This window comes from Elgaria multicarinata, chromosome 9 (assembly GCF_023053635.1).
Source record: "Elgaria multicarinata webbii isolate HBS135686 ecotype San Diego chromosome 9, rElgMul1.1.pri, whole genome shotgun sequence".
Classification (NCBI taxonomy): domain Eukaryota; kingdom Metazoa; phylum Chordata; class Lepidosauria; order Squamata; family Anguidae; genus Elgaria; species Elgaria multicarinata.
The window spans coordinates 17,802,607-17,821,554 of NC_086179.1; the positions used below are offsets into that span (position 1 = coordinate 17,802,607).

Genomic DNA, 18,948 nt, shown 5'->3' on the forward strand with positions numbered 1-18,948 from the left:
GTTCTGCCAGATGGGGGAAGAATTGCAGTCACCTTCAGTGGTGCTGGAAGATCCCCCCATGCAGAAGTTGGCTTGCTGTGGGAATAGCATCATGTCTAGATTGGCCTTCAGATAGTGGTGATGGTGGAGGTGGGTGAGCTACATAGGAATGTAGGAATTGCCTTATACTGAGTCATAGAATCAAAGAATAGCAGAGTTGGAAGGGGCCTACAAGGCCATTGAGTCCAATCCCCCACTCAGTGCAGGAATCCACCCTAAAGCATATCTGACAGATGGTTGTCCAGCTTCCTCTTGAATGCTTCTAGCATGGGAGAGTCAGACCCTTGGTTCATCTAGCCCGGTATTGCTGAAACTCACAAATCACATGAGGTACTGGTTCCTCTCTATTCGGCCCTGGTTAGGCCTCATCTAGAGTATTGCGTCCAGTTCTGGGTTCCACGATTCAAGAAAGACGCAGACAAGCTGGAGCGTGTTCAGAGGAGGGCAACCGGGATGATCAGGGGTCTGGAAACAAAGCCCTATGAAGAGAGCCTGAAAGAACTGGGCATGTTTAGCCTGGAGAAGAGAAGATTGAGGGGAGACATGATAGCACTCTTCAAATACTTAAAAGGTTGTCACACAGAGGAGGGCCAGGATCTCTTTTCGATCCACCCAGAGTGCAGGACACGGAATAACGGGCTCAAGTTAAAGGAAGCCAGATTCCAGCTGGACATCAGGAAAAACTTCCTGACTGTTAGAGCAGTACAACAATGGAATCAGTTACCTAGGGAGGTTGTGGGCTCTCCCACACTAGAGGCCTTCAAGAGGCAGCTGGACAAGCATCTGTCAGGGATGCTTTAGGGTGGATTCCTTCATTGAGCAGGGGGTTGGACTCGATGGCCTTGTAGGCCCCTTCCAACTCTGCTATTCTATGATTCTATGACTGGCAGCAGCTCTCCAGGACTGGGAATTTTCCATCCCTACCTGGAGATGCCAGGGATTGAACCTGGGACCTTCCGCATGCAAAGCAAACACTCTACCGCTGAGCCATGTTGGCTCCATATCTGAATCTGACACGAGCTACGTAAAGCTCGCTTCAGACTTGCTCGGAAAGTATCTGGGAGCTACTGCAAAAAATGGGAAGAGCTCAGATAATCTGAATGAGTCAACCCAAGGGCTCAGAAAAATCATACTGTCATTTTCACCACCCTCCTTTGTCTCCAAAAGCAGCCCCCTGCTCAGCCTTCAACACCCTCTTTACCTTTTGATGGTGATCGTAGTGGAAATAGCTGGAGAGGTATGGGGAGAAGGAAGGTTTTTTTCCTCCCTGCCTTCTTTCCTTGTTGCCCTGGCCTGCGACACACTCGGTAACCATGTACCCCAGCATGGGACGTGCCCCTCTCCCAGGGGCTGGTGCAATTTTGATCTGAGCTAGAGAAGAGTTTGGGGGTGTTAAAAGCTTGCTTCTTCCTTGAAGTAGGCTTTTATTTGTGCACACACACACACACACACTCCATTTCTGAGCCTGGCTCAGGAAAACTTCACCGCCTCCAGTAAAACAGGATGATTTGAGATACTTCACCAGAGGAACAGCACTTACAAGGAGGGGCTTGAAGCTGCAGAAGCCGGTCACACAATAAGTAATTGCCTGTCCTCTCACAGGTAATCTTTCTGAGCAGTCAGGTTTGCCAAAAAGTGACCATCACCAGTTTCCCTGTTAGGGGAAAAATAATAACTTTGCTTAGAAAACAGAGCCATTTAATGACACAAATTAAGTATGAAGAGAATGGCAAGAATAACTTTGAGAAAATGAGCAGCAACGAGGGAATCTGCTGCAATCTGTGGACGTTTTGGTTGAGAATCCAGCTTCTTACATACAACAGCTGTTACTCACGGGAGCAATTGAATAGTGTTAACCTGATACAATACATTTAAGAATTTGAATAAAGGAAGACGTTTAAAATTCCAGAGTGCCACTTCCTCTCTTCCCAGGCCTATTCTACACCAAGCAGGATATTGCACCATGAAAGTGGTATATAAAAGGCAGGAGCCACACCAAGCAGGATATATTATTGTTGTTGTTGTTGTTGTTGTTATTATATTTATTTGCATCCCACCTTTTGCCCAATACTGGGCCTCAAGGCAGCCTTACAAAGTTTAAAACATACATTGTAAAACCTAGAAAAAGAAATGTACAAAAAAAAAAAAAATTAAAATACATGACAAAATTATAAAACATTAACATAGATGGAGCACCAGATTATTCTCCAAAGGCCTGCTGGAACAAACAAGTTTTAGCCTGCTTCCGAAAGCCCATCAAGGAGGGAGCCAGCCTAGCTTCCCCGGGAAGAGAGTTCCAGAGCACCGGAGCAGCCACCGAGAAGGCCCTCTCCCATGTTCCCACCAAGCGCACCTGTGAAGATGGTGCGACTGAAAGAAGCTTCTCCAGAAGATCTCAAAGCACGGGCAGGCTCATAAGGGAGAATACGATCTTTCAAATAACCTGGACCCAAGCCATATAGGTTTACATAAGTTCATATAGCACTGTGAAAGCACTAAATGGCATGTGTCAATGGGCCCCAACAGTTGTCAGTGCACTTCAATACCGCTATAAAGCAGTCGTGTGCCTCCTGCCCCTTACATACCACTTCCATAGTGCAATATCCTGTTTGGCGTCGATTAGGCCCCGGTCTCTATATTGGTTCAGACCTGAACCTCTGCTCCATCACGTGCTACCAGACACGGCAGCCTCTGCTCATGCTTATTTGTAAGCGAAGACATTCCACCATCCAATTAATTCCACCTCCTCCTAGGAATGTTTGATGGCACTTTTGATTCATTTCTGACAATGCCCATAAATAAGAGAAGGCCCAAAACACACACGCATGAAAAGGAGCTATAAAGTGCCTTGCAGGGAGTCATATCTTTCGGAAGAGACAGTAATTCAAATCATGGGACAATGTTTTTTATGTGCAGTACGTAAGCGCCTCAGATCATGGGAAGAAAATCCCACTTTTTGCACAGCAGCATCAGGTAGAGAGAACTGGTTGATCTCAGTGCAGTATTTTCGTTGACTCCAGAAATACCTGTCTAGTTAGAAGTTGTTGACGTCTCTATCTCAAGGGAAGTACAAGTGCAAAAAAAATTGAAAGTACCGTGGCTGGTTGTGTAGATGCGTCTTAAAACAACAACACTGAAACACATTTTTTTCATTTGGCTGTGCAGCCTCTCCTTTCCCCAAAGGTTTGGAGCAAGCAGTGGCGTAAATTCGCAGCTCATGCAGTATTTCTCCTTGGTAGCAGTTGTGTTCCTTTTTTTTTTGCCAAGCCTTCCAGTGGCCTATGCTGCCCCATCTTGGTTTTAGCCTACAGTATCTCAGAGCTACTGGACAAGTAAACGTTGTAGGAACTGAGGTAACCAAAGAAATAACCCAGATCGCCACTGTTGAGTCCAGGCTTTGTAGGTGCAGGGGGAGGATTCCTTGAGTGGGCCCCTGCCACGACACAGGCTCTGAACACCAGACCTCACGGCTGCCACCACTTCTTATGGGGTGACACAGGCTCTGAACACCAGACCCGGCCGAGGCTACTCCCTGCTCAAGCCAAGCACCACCGCTTGATACGCCTGAGGCAAGGGATAAAACCCACCTTCCTCCAAACTATGTGGAGAAAGGGGTTTAAAATGGAGAAGGATTTTAATATATATAATAATGCACTGTGAGTTATATCTGCTTAGGTGAATGATTGTCAGAGTGGGTGTTAAATATGTAAACTTAAGATGATAAATGCCAAACAGACACTTGGGATTTTTGTGGTAGTTTAAAAACAAAACAATCAAAATTTATTTTTAAAAGTTCACAAGCTTTGTTTCAAATAACAATCATACAATCCTTTCATACAATCCTGTCACTCATTCACATACGCGCTTTCCTTTTTCTCACACAATCACTCTTGAACTTTCTTTATTCTCAGTATTGATTAATATACTTCCACTACATACACACCACACTCTAAAGACACCACTCACTACACTGACCCTCAAATTTCCCAAAACTTAAGTACCATAAACACAGAGAGCACTACAAACTCTAAGAGTACCTAACAAGTCCCCCTGAAAAGTTTTTTCAATCCCTTATATATCACTCCTCCCCCCTCCCAAGACATTCTAACTCCGCCCACTCAGGCCAACATTCTAAAAACCACAGACTTACAAACCGCAGACATACATTTGGAACTGACTTGTGGGGTGTAACGCCACAGCCCCCACTTGTGTGGGGCAGTGCTGCTTCTCAAGAGAGATGAGAGGGCAGCAAATGGGCAAGTGGTTCATCTTCTGGCTTGCTGCCATTACTGCTTGTTTACCCACCTTCCTTCCATAGGCATATGCAAGGGGTGTGCTGGGTGTGCCCAGGCATACCCTAATGTCTCAAGTGATAAGTGCTGAATTGAGGGGGGGATTGAGTAGGGATCCAGAGGGGGATCCAGACACGGCAGGAATGGCCCTCTGGCTGCTACACCGCCACACCGAAGAAGAGAGAGCGCATCATTGCTCCCAGCAGCAGGAAGGAAATGGCCAGTGTCACCCTAAAGCCCCACCAATGCTGGGGATTGAGGAGCATCTCCTCATCCCCCCCCCCCCGCAACGGCCTTTCCATGGTCAGGAAAGCCGAACACAGAGTAAGGCATCAGTATCTAGTGTTTAATAAATGAATGAATAAAAATAATGTCCTTTATGGCTGAGTATTCAATAAATGTTTGTCTTTAAAAAATAAATCCCTGGGTGCACACCCTAATGAAATGTGCTGCGCACGCCTGTGCTTCCTTCCCTCCAGGAGGGACTGTGGCCAGTCCTCATGACTGCCCAGAGAGGAAGAAGGCAGGCAAGTGAACGGGAGCTTGCGCTTCTCACTGCCCTCACTGCTCAGTCGCGTGCATATGCGGCAAGGGCAGCAAGGAGCAGCCCCAGGCGAGATGTTGACAATGGGACCCTTCCAGGGCTCAGCAGTTGTCCCAGGGTGCTGGTCTTGCATCAGGAGATGCCATGTGAGCTGATGGGAGTGCTGAGTTTTTACAGAAAAGCTCCCTTTGTGGAGAAGGCATGGGATGGTGAACCAGCCTCTCTCGGCCACTGATGTGCAGCCGAGTTCTGTTCTGTTATTTATTTAATTAATTTATTAAATTTATATACCGCCCCATAGCCGAAGCTCTCTGGGCGGTTTACAAAACTTAAAAACAGTGAACATTAAAAAGTATGCAAAATTTAAAACCATCAAAAGTATAAAAACAACAGTATAAAGCAACTGTATCCATTTAAACAACAACAATTCTGGGGGCCATTAAAAACAAACAAACCTGGCATATGTTGTTAAATGCCTGGTAGAAGAGAAAAGTCTTGACCTGGTGCTGAAAAGATAACAATGTTGGCGCCAGGCAAGCCTCTTCAGGGAGATCATTCCATAATTGGGGGGCCACCACTGAAAAGGCCCCTCTCTCTTGTTGCCATCTTCCGAGCTTCCCTCGGAGTAGGCACTCGGAGGAGGACCTTAGATGTTGAGCGTAGTATACGGGTAGGTTCATGTTATCACATCCACCAGTTCCTCTCCTGCCTCTGGTAGTACTTAGAGCCCAACTGGAAGTATGTGTGTGTTGGGGATGGGGTGGGAGGGAGAAAGACTGGCCTAGGGTCTTCCAGTTGCTAATCCCATTAATTGAGCCTTAGCCTCTACCATTAATCTGGCCCAGGAGAGGACATTTTGGTTGCTTGTGTTCATCTGCAAGAGGGGCGCTATTGTCTGGGAATAGCCATTGGGATGGTTAAAGTACTCAAAATGTGTTCCTGGCTTCCTCCTCAATGCAGAGCAGAGTGGCCAAAAGAACAGTTCATCCCGCCCTACGTGCCACGGTTCAGGAATGGCTGGGAGCCCCCGTTGCTGAACTTCATGGGAGCCCCGAAGGAACAAGAGCTCAACCAGTTAGCCGAGTCTGTGGCAAACGTGGCTGAGCAGCAGCGGAAGCAAGAGATGAAACGGTTGTCCACTGAGGTAGGGGAAGGCTGCTGCGTGTCGTAAGTCAAGGGGCAGGATCTGTGTTCATCGGGCCGATGGTAAAATGGGCTTATAGCAGGGTCTAGGAAGCATTTGTGTGGTGGTTTAGGACTATGACCCAAAATAAATAATAGTCATATTTATTGCCCTCATATCACAGCCTGATATGTGTTTTGGCAAGCATGGTCTGCCCCATTCTTTCAAGTGCAGGAAGCAGATCTGTATGTGCAAAGGCAGCAGCAGGGAGCCAGTGTGGCATAGTGGCTAAAGTGTTGGACTGGCAGTCAGTAGATCCAGGTTCTAGTCCCCACTCGGCCATGGAAACCCACGGGGTGACTTTGGGCCAGTCACAGACTCTCAGCCCAAACTACCTCACAGGGTTGTTGTTGTGAGGATTAAATGGAGAGGTGAAGGATTATGTACGCCGCCTTGGGTTCCTTAACAGGAAGAAAGGCGAGATATAAATGCAATAATAAAATAGAAATAAAGATCTAGAAACTGGCTTCCTCTTTCGAAGGAATGGGGAAGGCATTTTAGCCAGGATTAGAAGGGGAACCTTTGTCCCATTCTGTGGTTACTTGAGGCCCACAGGGGAAGCTGGTAGCATCTGATGGTAGTCGGATCAAGCAGGTAAAGTCTCATCCAGTAAGCAGACTCAGTTCATAGCGGGTAAGATCAGGTTAAGTGGGTATAGGCCGGTCAAAGCGGCTGGACCAAGGCATATCAGGCAATGTCAGAGGCAGATGAAAACAGGACCTTGGATAGTCCCAAGTGGGTCCTTCTAGCCAAAACTCTCTCCCACTAGGACAATAGGAGGATGTTGTCACAGCAGGGAGCTAAAACAATTGAAACCTTATATACACTGACAAGAACCATAGTGTAGTCAGCTCCATCCCTTCTGGAGCAGCTGATTGGACTGTTAAAGGGACCTCATCTGATTTTGTATCCTGAGACTTCTGTGATGCTGGGGAGATGAAGGTTCTGTTGAGGACATCCTCCAAGCCAGAGGACAATGGCACAGCTATGTCCTTTGGCCAGGAAAGTTCCAAATAAGGCACTGACTGTGCTACTCCCGAAGAAGCAGCCTGTGTCTCATTCTCACCAGAATTCTCTACTGCACCTTGGAAGGCCCAAGGGCCAGGAGTCATGACACCCAAAGCGCAATTGGGGAGGGAAGCACAGCATGCTCTCTCCCCTTTGGCTACCCTTTCCCCGTTGGAAAAGAAACACAAGTGCAAACACACTCACACAGCTTTTGCATCACAAGCGAGGTACCCACAGGCATGTTCAAGAAGCATGTTTAGTCAGGGTGGGGCCGATGGGAGCCCCATATCAGCTAAGAAGGTTTTCTTTTATCCCCACCCGAAGTCTGTTTCATTTCTGACATTTGCATTTTAAGAATGAGAGTTTATTTACTAATAAATTTCTACTTAAAAAAAACAGGTTCCCCTCTTGCCCCCACAATGGTACTCCACCCAGTTCTGCCCATCCAAGATCCCTCCTGGTGGAGTTCGCAAGTTCACTTATCTGCCTTATATACAAGTGAACCTGCAAAGTTCATACTTTAGGTCCTGTTAAAGTAAACATGGCAGGGTTCCCAAAGAGGATGCAGGGGCAGTTTAAAAATGTTATTATTTATTTGAGAAGAGTGTCCAGTGTAAGTGAGTAAAAGCTGCTGAGCTTAAAAATATCTTTTCTCGCTCTTGTTACAGGCTTCTGATGCTTAACAGTTCATAGACACTAAAAGGCACGTAGGCGTTTGAGTTTTCTGAGAGGGTTACAGATGTTTCTGTTGGTTAGGAAGCAATTGCTTCTATTCCATTCATTTATTAGAAGCTCCAGCTAGCAAGGAAAACTGGATACAGCCCTGCGTTCATTCATTTTTAAAAGGAGAAAACAAGTTGCCCCTTAATTTCTATCGCAACATGTAGCAAACTCTTTTGAACTTTGAGTTTGCGGGTGCAGGAGAGGAACGATGAGGATCAGCAAAATGGAAAGGTGGTGTGGCTAGTTGCAACTTAATGTGCTTCCATCAAACAATAAAATATATTGTCAGCAGGCCCAATGAACCACAGTGCAGGAACAGAAGAGGCTGGCCCTGAGATCCCAGTAACGCAGGAAGAGGGTTTTTTCTGAAGACAAAAATAAAAAAAAATCTTGTAGAAATTCGCCAAGTTCCAGATCATCTCTAATTGGAAGCCTACGGAGGGACAACATTGGCTGTTCATGTGTTCATCTAGATCTTCTGGCTCTCCAACTCTTTTGGCCTAAGACTCCCATCAACCCTTGCCAGCATAAGAGATGATGTGAGCTAAAACATCTGGCAGGCCACAAGTTGCCCTCCCGTTTCCAACACTTCAGTGAGCACATAAACCCTACAAAGATTCCTGACACTGAGTGCCTTTTCTTTGAAAGGGGGTGAAAATATCGATGCAAAAATGTCCGCTTTCTGCTCTTTGTTTTTAAGTGGAATCTCATACACACAGGGCATCTTAAGATGAAAGGGGAATCGTGTTTGCTTACTGGTGCTTGGCTTCCTATTTTTCTTCTGCAGTTGTAATGAGCTGAATTATGTGGGAGGAGAGGGTTGACTGGTCTGTAATAGAAAACTTCCCTGCTCATATACTTGAATGGGACAGTGCCCTCTAGTGGGTGTTTTGTAGCTCAACTTCGGCTGCACACGGCAGGAAATCTCGAGATATGTCAGAAGAATCGGAATATTCAAGTTCTTAAAAAAACAAAAAACCGGAATAATTAGGGGAAGGAGCAGGAGACATGCAGGAGGCTCACGATGTCATCAAAATGACCCGCAGACTTCTGTGAGTGGCTAGTCACGAGTGTGCTATAAATTGCTCATTTAAAGAAGCCCACAGTGAACCAGTGTCATGAAAACATCAATGTGCCATAGCTCAGAGCTCACCCCCACAAGATCATCTCTTTCCAACAGGGCATCCTTTTTAATACAGGAAAATGCACCCCAGTGTGAGTTAACAGCATACTTGCTGCTGCCATGGTTACAGTGCCTAACCCAGAGAAGAAAGCTTTGATCTGACATCTAGGAGAGCACATCAGAAATTCTGATTCCTGAAAATTATTCCTAGCTTAAGCTACGGTGATATCCTCTGTGTTTTTCGCCCTGACACTTCAATCGGTTTCCTGTTTGAGCATAATTACTGTAAGGAAATGCACAGCAGAGTTGCTTTTTCCCCTATTGCAGTTACTCAGGGCCATTTTATGCTTTAGAAGTCCATTGGAATCGTATCAGTGCCTCCATTCATGTCCGTAGTTCCACGTGCCCAGCTGGCAGTTCATGGATCGTGGCTGCAGCAGCTGCTGTGCATTTTGTGGCACCTGCGATCACTTGCAGCTGATATCTGCACCTCAGTTCATGGCTCAGGGGTAGATCGTGTGCTTTGTATGCCGAAGGCCCTGGGCTCAAACGCTGGCATCTCCAGTGAAAAGGGATCACAGAGTGGGGCTGCCTGGGGTTCTAGAGAGCCATTGGTAGTCAGTGCAAGCAATGCTGAGCTACATGCATCAGTGGTTCAACTTGATATAAGACAGCTCTGTATGTCTTGCTTCTCTAAAACAGCCCAACCTGGTGCCCTCCAGATGTTTTGGACTTCAACTCCCATCAGCCTAGGCCAGCGTGGTCAATGGTCGGGAATGTTGGGAGACGCAGGGGGGATCCGCACGTTGCTCCCAGAGCGCTTCTATGCGATCCCAGTGCACCCCGAAAACGATAGTCTGACTTCCCTGTAAAAGAAACGAGGAAGAGCCATCCATGCCGCCGCCGCCGAGGAGAGCTCTCCACTGGCGAGGAGAGCTCGGCAAAAGAAGGAGGGGTGAAGAGCGGAAGAAGCTCTCCACCCCTCCTTCTTTTGCCAAGCTCTCCTCGCCGGGGGAGAGCTCTCCTCGGCGGCTGTGGCAGCATGGACGGCTCTTCCTCGTTTCTTTTACAGGGAAGTCAGACTATCGTTTTCGGGGTGCACTGGGATCACATAGAAGCGACGTGCGGATTCCCCTGTAGTCTCCAAAAACCTGGAAAACAGCTCTGAAACCTTCCATGAAGAGTGTCCCCATGGCTGCAGCCACATGGGGCATGGAAGTAATGTGTGAGCCAATATAACCACTCTGGTATCCTGCTCATGAATTTATTCAAATGCAGTGACCTGTGGTTGTTTTTACCTGCCCTGCTGGAATGAGTCACCACCAGGAAATAAATGCTGCCAGGCAACGTGGTTGAGTTGGGTCAGGTGTTACTTCCTCTGTTTGGTAACTACGGGGACGCTGTGCTTGGGAAATATTTTAGTGCATCTGAATGAAGCCTTCGAGTTAGCGGCTCATACAAAGTATTCTGCCCTCTTCCTAGCTTCTCTTGTCTTCTGGGCCTTGACCATGCATTTGTTTGCCATAGGGGTAATATAAAGGAAGCGGAAGCTATGGGCTGACATGAAACGTGAAGAGATCACACACAGTTTTCTGTATGTTCAGCCGGCTTTCTTCTGTGCACTCTTGGAAACAGGAGAAAGGGTGGGCCAACAGCAATGTGTCCAGGAGCTGATGGTTCTAATATGGGGTTGCAAACTTGTGAGCTTGCTGGCATGTATAAATGATCACAGCTCACCACCATCTGGCTCACCAGCATCAAGACACCTGGCTCACCAGCATCAAGCTGGCTCACCAGCATCAAGACAGCTTTGCTAGGCTCGTCTTTCATGCTTCTCTATGTTGGTGAATGGTTGTGTGAATCAGCCTTTAGGGCTAAGGTAATGGTGGTGGTGGTGGTCGTGATGCAGATGTATAGAGAGGCTGTTCATTATGTGCAATGAAAGATCCATGGGCAGACTTTATGTAACAACAACCCTTCTTGTTTTCTCTCTTTCAGCATCCCAATATCTCAGATTATCCTCCGGCTGAAGGGTATGCATTCAGTAACACAGCTTACAAAAGAGGGCCTCTGCCGGACCAGGGGGCAGCGGTAGCTGCTTTTAAGCAAACTGTTAGCCGACATGTAGATAGGTAACATTTCAATGGACGTCATGTGTACCGCTATGGAGAACTGTCCCAGCTGGCTGCTTTTAGGGTGGAGGTGCTCTCTCTCGTGTCTGTCTGCTTCTCTTTATTGGTTCTAGAAGTAGACAATCCTCTCTCTGTTAGAGCTAATATCTGAAACCTTTAAAAAAAACAAAACTCTGCTTTTTTATAAGTGCCTCTGACAAAGTTCTGTTTAGACGCACAGTGCTATCCATGTGTGCTTTCCAAAAGAGACCAAAAATTGAATTGCAATCTCTGAATTGGAGCCTGGAACCGTATGAACAAGCGGTTCCCTTGTTTATGGCCAGGTTCAGCACTCAGATGTCCATTTTCTGGGTGGACTTGCGGTAACATGCAACAAAAGAGATACAGTGGAGAGATGCTTACAGCGCCTTCCTGGGGTCTTTATTTATATTTATTATTTATTTATTACATTTATATACCACCCTATAGCTGAAGCTCTCTGGGCATTTTACAAAAGTTAAAAACAGTGAACATTAAAAAGTATACAAAATTTATAACCATCAAATGCATAAAAACAACAATATCAGTTTAAAAATAACAGTTCTGGGGTCCGTTAAAACCCCCAGGAGCTTCTCCCAAAGTGCTGCTGCACAGTGAGAAGGGGTCCTGCTCAGGTCTTATTGATGGATTGTTTTACATTTCTGTACCACCCAATAGCTAAAGCTTTCTGAGCGGGTTCCAGGGAGCCAGGAGCCATTTTGGGACTGGTGGCCAGATTGCCCTCCAGACCCCTGCTGTGGAGCAGATGGTGTGAGTAGGCAGAGACCTGTCTGTGATGTCAAGGGTTGGGGCCCGCCTGCTGACATCATCAGTCTTCGCCAGAAGTGCTAGCAAGGCACTCCTTCAGATGACACCTCAGTCAGGGAGTGGGCTTTGTTCCACCCAACCGCTCTCCCTTCTGAGGGGCAGGGATTGGGGCAGGGGGTGGGCCTCACCTGAGACACCATGGACCAGTGGCTTATTGGGCCGAATTTGGCCCATGGGCCAGAGGTTCCCATCCCTGCCTTAGTTTCTATTAACCACGCTGAAACAAACAAACAACTGTTTGCTTCCTTTAAACTCTGCTACTGTCACTGTGCAAACCCCTGAGGGATGACTGGCATATGAATCCCAACGGTTTGCGCTGTCCCCAGTACGACATGATTGGTTGCATGGGTCTGGTGCAGCCCTTCATGGGTCTCATCTTAAGCACGTATGTTCTGGTCCAGCAAGCCTTAGGATTCGGGCTGTAAACCTCTTGCTGTCCACTGCTCCTTGGCCAAGGGAATTATAGACAGCCACGTCTTCAAACTGGCCCATCTTTTATATTCCCGTACTAATTCCACATCATTCTTAGAATTCTTTGATTCCTGAAGTGACTGCTTTAGTTTAGCCATACATCTCTTTTCTTGAGAAATTGGGCAGTACCATATTGGGGTAGCTTTGCAAGTGACAGGAAGACACAATTGGCAGGTACATGGACATGCCCACTATTACATATTCTGCATTGTGAGATGACTACAGGTGACATCAGAGTTATGAATCCAAATTTGTTGTCTGAGAACACCGCTCCCATTGCCTTCACTTCTTCCCCCCTTCTTGCTCTCTCTCTCGCTCTCTCTCTCTCTCTCTCTCTCTCTCTCTCTCTCCCTCTCCCCACCTCTCAGGGTTAATCTGCCATCTTTTCTTCCCTGCCCAGCATGTTAGTTGCATGTCACAAAGCTGAAGGAGAAAGCTCTGCTACTGACAGCTCCTCTCTTGAGCTAGCAAGAGAGAGAGAAGTGCTTTACGCCTCCGTAACGTTCCCTGCTTGCACGAATAGCTTCTGGAGGGGAGGCGCCAGTGTCCCAAGCAAGCAGAGCCACCTAAAGGTTAACAAATTTGGTGCCAGATGAACAGAAAGGGGAAGGGAGATGCATAACTGAGCTGCCACCACAGAGAAAAGGCCCCATCTCTGGTAGCTATCCACCTTACCCCCAGAAGGGTGGAGTATGGTGAGAGATCTCAGTAACCAATGAGGTTCATATGAGAGTAGGCATTCTACCCCACCATCTGAGTACTGTTGAGTAAACTCGTCTTGGTTTGTCATGGCTTTCCCAACATGTCTTCATTTTTTTTAATATAAATACTTACACGCATACATTTATATCCCACCTTTCTTCCATGAGGGAACAATGTGGGATATACAGGGTTCCCAGGTGGTTTCCCATCCAAACACTGACCAGAACCAGACATGCTTAGCTTCAGCAAGGTTGCCACATCATGACCTTTCAAACCATGGCCAGAGATCAGCCTGTTCTCCCAGAATGGCATACTTCATGGATAGCTTCTCACTTAGCAAAACCAACAAATGTACAGTTCTCGATATGTTGCCACAAGTCTTAAGTGCAATGTGTTAAATGGGTGGGAACACCGAAGTGAAGCTGTAATTCCCCAGGATTGCTGATTGGTTACCCTGTAGCTCATCACACGGTGTATTCTTCCTATCTTGCCAAAGAATGCTCATTACTTTCAGTGTGCGTTACCCTCAGGCACGTAACTTTAAATCTCAACACTGTGAACTCATTTATCCAAATGGTTTGGGATCTAGATGGGGAATACAGAGCATACAAATTGCCCGAAATTTGGGAATATGAGAATGCTACTTATATTGGCTCACATTTGCATGGGTTTTTATTGGCCATTGCAATGGCATCGGATTCACAAGGCATTTTGGATAACTGAGGGTCAGCCAATGGGAATTCTATGGTGTCCTTCTGCTCCTCTCTTCAAGGACGTTGTGACAGTTCTCCACAGCTAACCAAGAACGAGGTAGCTACTGGAGCACCCAAAAGGTGTGTTCAGGATCAGTAGTTTGCAATGGATCGGTACCCCAAAATCCCCCTCCGTTTCTGTCTCTGTGATGTCATGTGATGTTAATGTACAGTATTGCACAGCCATATATTCCATTTCCATTGTATCTTAGTTTCCAAAGTTCGCCTTATGCTTGTCTTCTGATTTATTTATCTAGGTATTGTCTGTCACTTTTTAGATTTGCAATCCTCCATGTCACTAAGGGCACAGGACAGATGACACTTAGAGTCAATAATATGAATCAAAATGTAAAGTACTAAACTTTAAAATAAAAGGATGCTGCCTCCAAATTAAAACAACAACAACTTCTATAGCAGGGATAGGGAACTGCCAGCTTTCCAAATGTTGGGACTATAAATCCCATCATCCCTGGCTATTGGCTGTGCTGGCTGGGGCTTATGGTAGTAGGATCCTAATATCTGGACATCCCCAGGGTCCCCACTTCTTAACAACATACGAGCCATGCAGGATCAGACCATGGGTCCATCTAGTCCAGCATTCTCTTCACTCAGTGGCCAACCAGCTGTCGACCAAGGACCCACAAGCTGAACATGAGTGCAACAGCACCCTCCCACCCATGTTTCTCAGCAACTGGTGTACATAGGCTTAGTGCTTCTGATACTGGAGGCAGCACATAGCCATCAGGACTAGTAGCCATTGATAGCTTTCTCCTCCAGGAATTTATCCAACCCCCTTTTAAAGCCATCCAAATTGGTGGCCATCACTACATCCTGTGGTAGTGAACAGGTCCTGATGGGTGCCCTAGTCTTCGCTTGGCATGGCACCCAGGGGTTGAAATTGACCCCAGAGCTCCCAAAGTCGCCTACTCCTGTACTGAATGGATTGACAGTTTGACCGAGCATAAGGCTGCTTCCTGTGCGAGGCTTTTAACTTGGTGAGATTTTGGCGTACATTTTGACTTCATCTGATCTTTGTATGGGTATTTTATGATTGCCTTTTTACAGTGAGATTCCCCCCCCCTCCCCTATACTGTATATGTGTGTTTGTGTGTGGAGTAGGATGTCAGGCTAAAAATCCCAAGAAATATGAAACCAAAACCTCTGGAAAGTGCCACTTAACTTCTGGCTTAGAGGATGCCTTTGCAAATCATTTTGCAAATTGTTACACATTGCTCATTTATGCTCATTTGTGTAATAACCCGATGCTGCTAAATGGAATACAATTTCCCACAAGTTCTGTGATATAAAGCTCAAACAGATATTTGCACATCCTTTTTCAACCTCCCCACACACACAACTCCCCCCCGTCCCCAGAACATGAGATTACGAGATGAACATGGCTCATCTCGTAAATTCTTCCACTCTGTGCTGCAGAGAAAGAGTGACCACGTTTGTATGGGTGCATGTGCGCATATGCCGACGGAGCATTTGCAGCTGCTTCAGTGGTTAATAGCATTGCTGCCCATGGCCAGGTTTTTGCTATTGTGATGGATGGCTGATTGCTTTGCACGGTAGTAAATTCTGGGCAAATCACCGTCCCTAATTAGATTTGCTGGCAGGCAGGACTTGCTTCTTCGCTCTTTTTGGCTGTGCCGTGCTGCAAGTGGAGCTGGGTAACATTTGGCCTGTTTGCTTTGTAGAAATTATGAGGCGCATAAAACCCCTTCCAAGAAATATGCCAAAACCAGGTACGACTTTGTGGGAAGAAACCCGAGTGAACTTTCTGTCTCGAAGGATGACATTTTAGAGGTAATGCCGCGCTTATTTTGGCCTTCCTCCCCTGCACCCCAAGTAAAACAGATTTCTGCTGTGCATGGCACACTTTTAGGATCACTTTCCTATCACTGTCACCTTACGTCTTGCTTAGGAGAATTCTTGTTGGTTGTGGTTAGTTCAGTTGCACGTTCCTCTAGAAAACTTTGGAGAAATGAGTAAATGGGAACATAGTAATGTGCCCTGTATCACACCAGCTACACCTGGGGTCTCCAACATGGCACCTGTGGGTACCAGTGAGCCCACAGATACCCCTTTTGACAACCACCAGGCTCTTTCCCCCTCCGGATCTTTAAAACTTTTCTAAGCTAGTACTTTTTAAACTGGGAGGCTGGCCTGCTGCCAAGCAAAAAGCTGCCCTCTGGCGTCATCTTTACTGGGGTTCAGGAGAGGGCGTTTGTGTTTTGGAGCTCAGACCCCACTCCTGCTATGGACTTGGTCCTTGGAGAAGTTACTTTCCTTTTAGTCTCACCTGTTTGCTTTCTTAGGAAATGAGTGTTTTGTGACTGGCCATGGCCGTCCTGGTAGCCGTTTTATGAACGAGCAGGCCCCCTCTCTGCATGGCACCCACAATTCCAAATGTGACAAAAAGGCTTTGTCTCCTGGTTGCCTGTGACGGGCGGTGCCTGCACAAACACTCAACCAGAGGTCTTTTCCACCACCTGCTACCTGATCCTTTCACCTGGAGGAGCCATGCTGTACCTTAACCTTCTGTGTGCAAAACAAGCTCTGTTAAGTACGAACCTCCTGACTAGTATCTCCTCCAAACATGTGCCAAAGTTTTGTGTTCTTTTGTGCCACAATCCCTGAGTTTTGTGCCACCACCAAAAGCGTGAAAAATGGTGGAGGCACAAAACTCACATGGTTGTTGTGAGCATAAAATGGAGAGTGGGAGGGTAGTGTACATCACTTTGAGCTTCTTGGAAGAAAGGCAGGATATTTATTTATTATTAGATTTATAGTCTGCCTTTTTTCCTCTTGCAAGGAACCCATGGCTACTCACATGGTCCTCCACCTCTGCATTTTATCCTCACAACAATCCTGTGAGGTAGGTTAGGATGAGAGGCAGTGACTGGCCCAAAGTCACCCAATGAGCTTATTGTTTGAGTGGAGACTGGAACCCAGATCTCCCTAGTCCCAGTCCAACACTAAGCACTACACCATGCTACTTTATTTGTAACAAACAACCAAAAGCCGTTTTATAAACCATCAGAAGCCAGGAAAACATAGTCTTCACCGGCCACCTAAAGGTTAACAAATTTGGTGCCAGATGAGCAGAAAGGGAAAGGGAGTTGCATAATCTTTTGTAAACCACCCAGAGAGCTTCAGCTATGGGACGGTATATAAATGTAATAAATAAATACATAATCGAGGTGCTACATTAAGAAGGCCCTATCTTTGGTACCATTATCCCAAAAGGTTGGAGTCCTCTCAGAGAGGACCTCCTGGGATCTCAAGAACTGGTCAGGTTCATACGTTAGAAGGAGTTCTGCTTTATGTTGTGATTTACCAAAGTACACCAGTGAATTGCAAGGAAAGCTTAGTCTGGCGTATCTAAATTTGGAAGAGTAATGATATTCTCAACGTTTACAGCACTGGAGGTCTCAGGTTTTGTCCTTGGCATCTCCAGGTAAATGGCACAGGTAGCAGATGATGGGGAAGTTGCTGTGGCCGTGATCTCAGAGAGCTGATGCTGCCAGTCAGAGCTAATAATACTGGGCTAGATGGATATATGGTCTGCCCCAGAAATAAGGCAGTTTCCTATGTTTTTATAACTTAGGTTACCAGTTATCTGTGCATGAGTGGCTATAACCACTGAACTTGGGCTGCTGACTTGGACACTTACCTTGTGATACCCTTTGCTTTGTTCCAGATTCTCGATGACCGAAAGCAGTGGTGGAAAGTCCAAAATGCAAACGGAGTCGCAGGATTTGTGCCAAACAACATCTTGGAGCCTCTCAGGTCTCAGGAAGGTGGCTGTACGGAACCGGCATACACACACACTATACAGGTATCTCCTCTCCCCCACCCCCAATTCCCCGTTCTTTAGAGAGTTCATGTTGCAGGGGGGGAAGTTGGCAGGATGCTGCCCCAGAGCCATGAGCCAGAGTGGTCCTGGGGACAAGGCTCAAAGTCCATGGGTGAATCCTTTCAGAATAATATCCCAGGAACTCTCCAGGCAAAGGGAGCAAATACTGGCACTCGAGATGGTCCAGGGAACCCAGTTCTACCTCTGCATTACAAGGATACAGAGGAGGAAGCAAGGCAAGCCAATCAAGTGGACAGGTTTCTGGCAGGCAGGAGTGAAGACCTTGGCATTGATCAGCCTGATGCCCTAAGCCAGGGGTGGGCAGAAGGCAGATCTCCGGATGTTTTGGACTTCAACTCCCAGAAGCCTCTGCCAGCATGGCCAATGATCCAGAACGCTGTGAGATGGTCCAAAACTCCAAATCTGGAGGGCACCAGGTTATGGAAGACTGTTTTAAGGAGATCTGCCTTTCCGCCCACCCCTGCCCTAGACCAGGGGTGGGGAACTTGTGGTCTCCAGATGTTGTCAGACTACAACTCCCATCAGACAGCCATATCTGGGGTTGTTGGGAGTTCGGAATCCAACAGCATTTGGTGGGGCACAGGATGGCCTCCCCTGCCCTAAACTGACAGTCAAATTGCAGAAGCAGCATTGATTCCTAGTGCAAAGTTTCCTGGATTTTCCAGTAGGCTTGTTCAAATAGTTCCATCAGCCAATCATTGTATGGCAGGTGGACCTGGGACACTAGAAAAGACGAGCCAAGGCATAGCTTGCCTGATCCTTGTATTAAAAGCCATTTTGTGAGTGTGTGTAGATAACCTTGCAAATGCAAACAAGATTAATTTCATTTGTTTTACAAGCTGAATGGTTTTCTCTCTCTCTATAACATGGAACAGATTCTCTCCTTTTCTAGCGTTGTGTTTATCTTTTGGGGATTTTACATTTCCTGCCATCCATTGAAAGTGCTGCCGTTGCCATTGTTGCGGTTCTAATTCTGCTTGTACATTTATTTAATTTCAAATGCTTGTCCTGTGTTGATAGCTGTTGATGCCAAAGAGGGAATTTGAATTATTTAAGGTAGGGTGTTTCTTTTCTCCCTACCTCCAGTTCCTTCTGGAAGTGTGGACCTTAACGTCTTCATATTTTGCATGCGTATGGATTGATAATTTTGCAGTTGGTTTGGGATTAGATACGTATAAACCTTTGACTTTTTAAATCAGCCTTCCCTGACCTGGGGGCCCTCCAGATATTTTGGACTCCCTGGATTCCTG

The 18,948-nt window shown here is 46.6% G+C and overlaps 1 protein-coding gene across 4 annotated transcripts in view; it reads left to right on the forward strand.

Annotated features, from left to right (window-relative positions):
• EPS8 (EGFR pathway substrate 8, signaling adaptor) overlaps positions 1-18,948 on the forward strand; it is a 176,353-nt gene that overhangs the window by 141,534 nt on the left and 15,871 nt on the right. For 3 of the 4 annotated variants that reach the window (XM_063134846.1, XM_063134848.1, XM_063134847.1), the window contains exons 14-17: positions 5,836-6,019; positions 10,911-11,044; positions 15,516-15,624; positions 17,522-17,659. In XM_063134846.1, coding sequence (XP_062990916.1) covers positions 5,836-6,019; positions 10,911-11,044; positions 15,516-15,624; positions 17,522-17,659 — 565 coding nt within the window. The remainder of the gene's footprint in view (positions 1-5,835; positions 6,020-10,910; positions 11,045-15,515; positions 15,625-17,521; positions 17,660-18,948) is intronic. The other variant, XM_063134849.1, reaches the window with a different exon arrangement.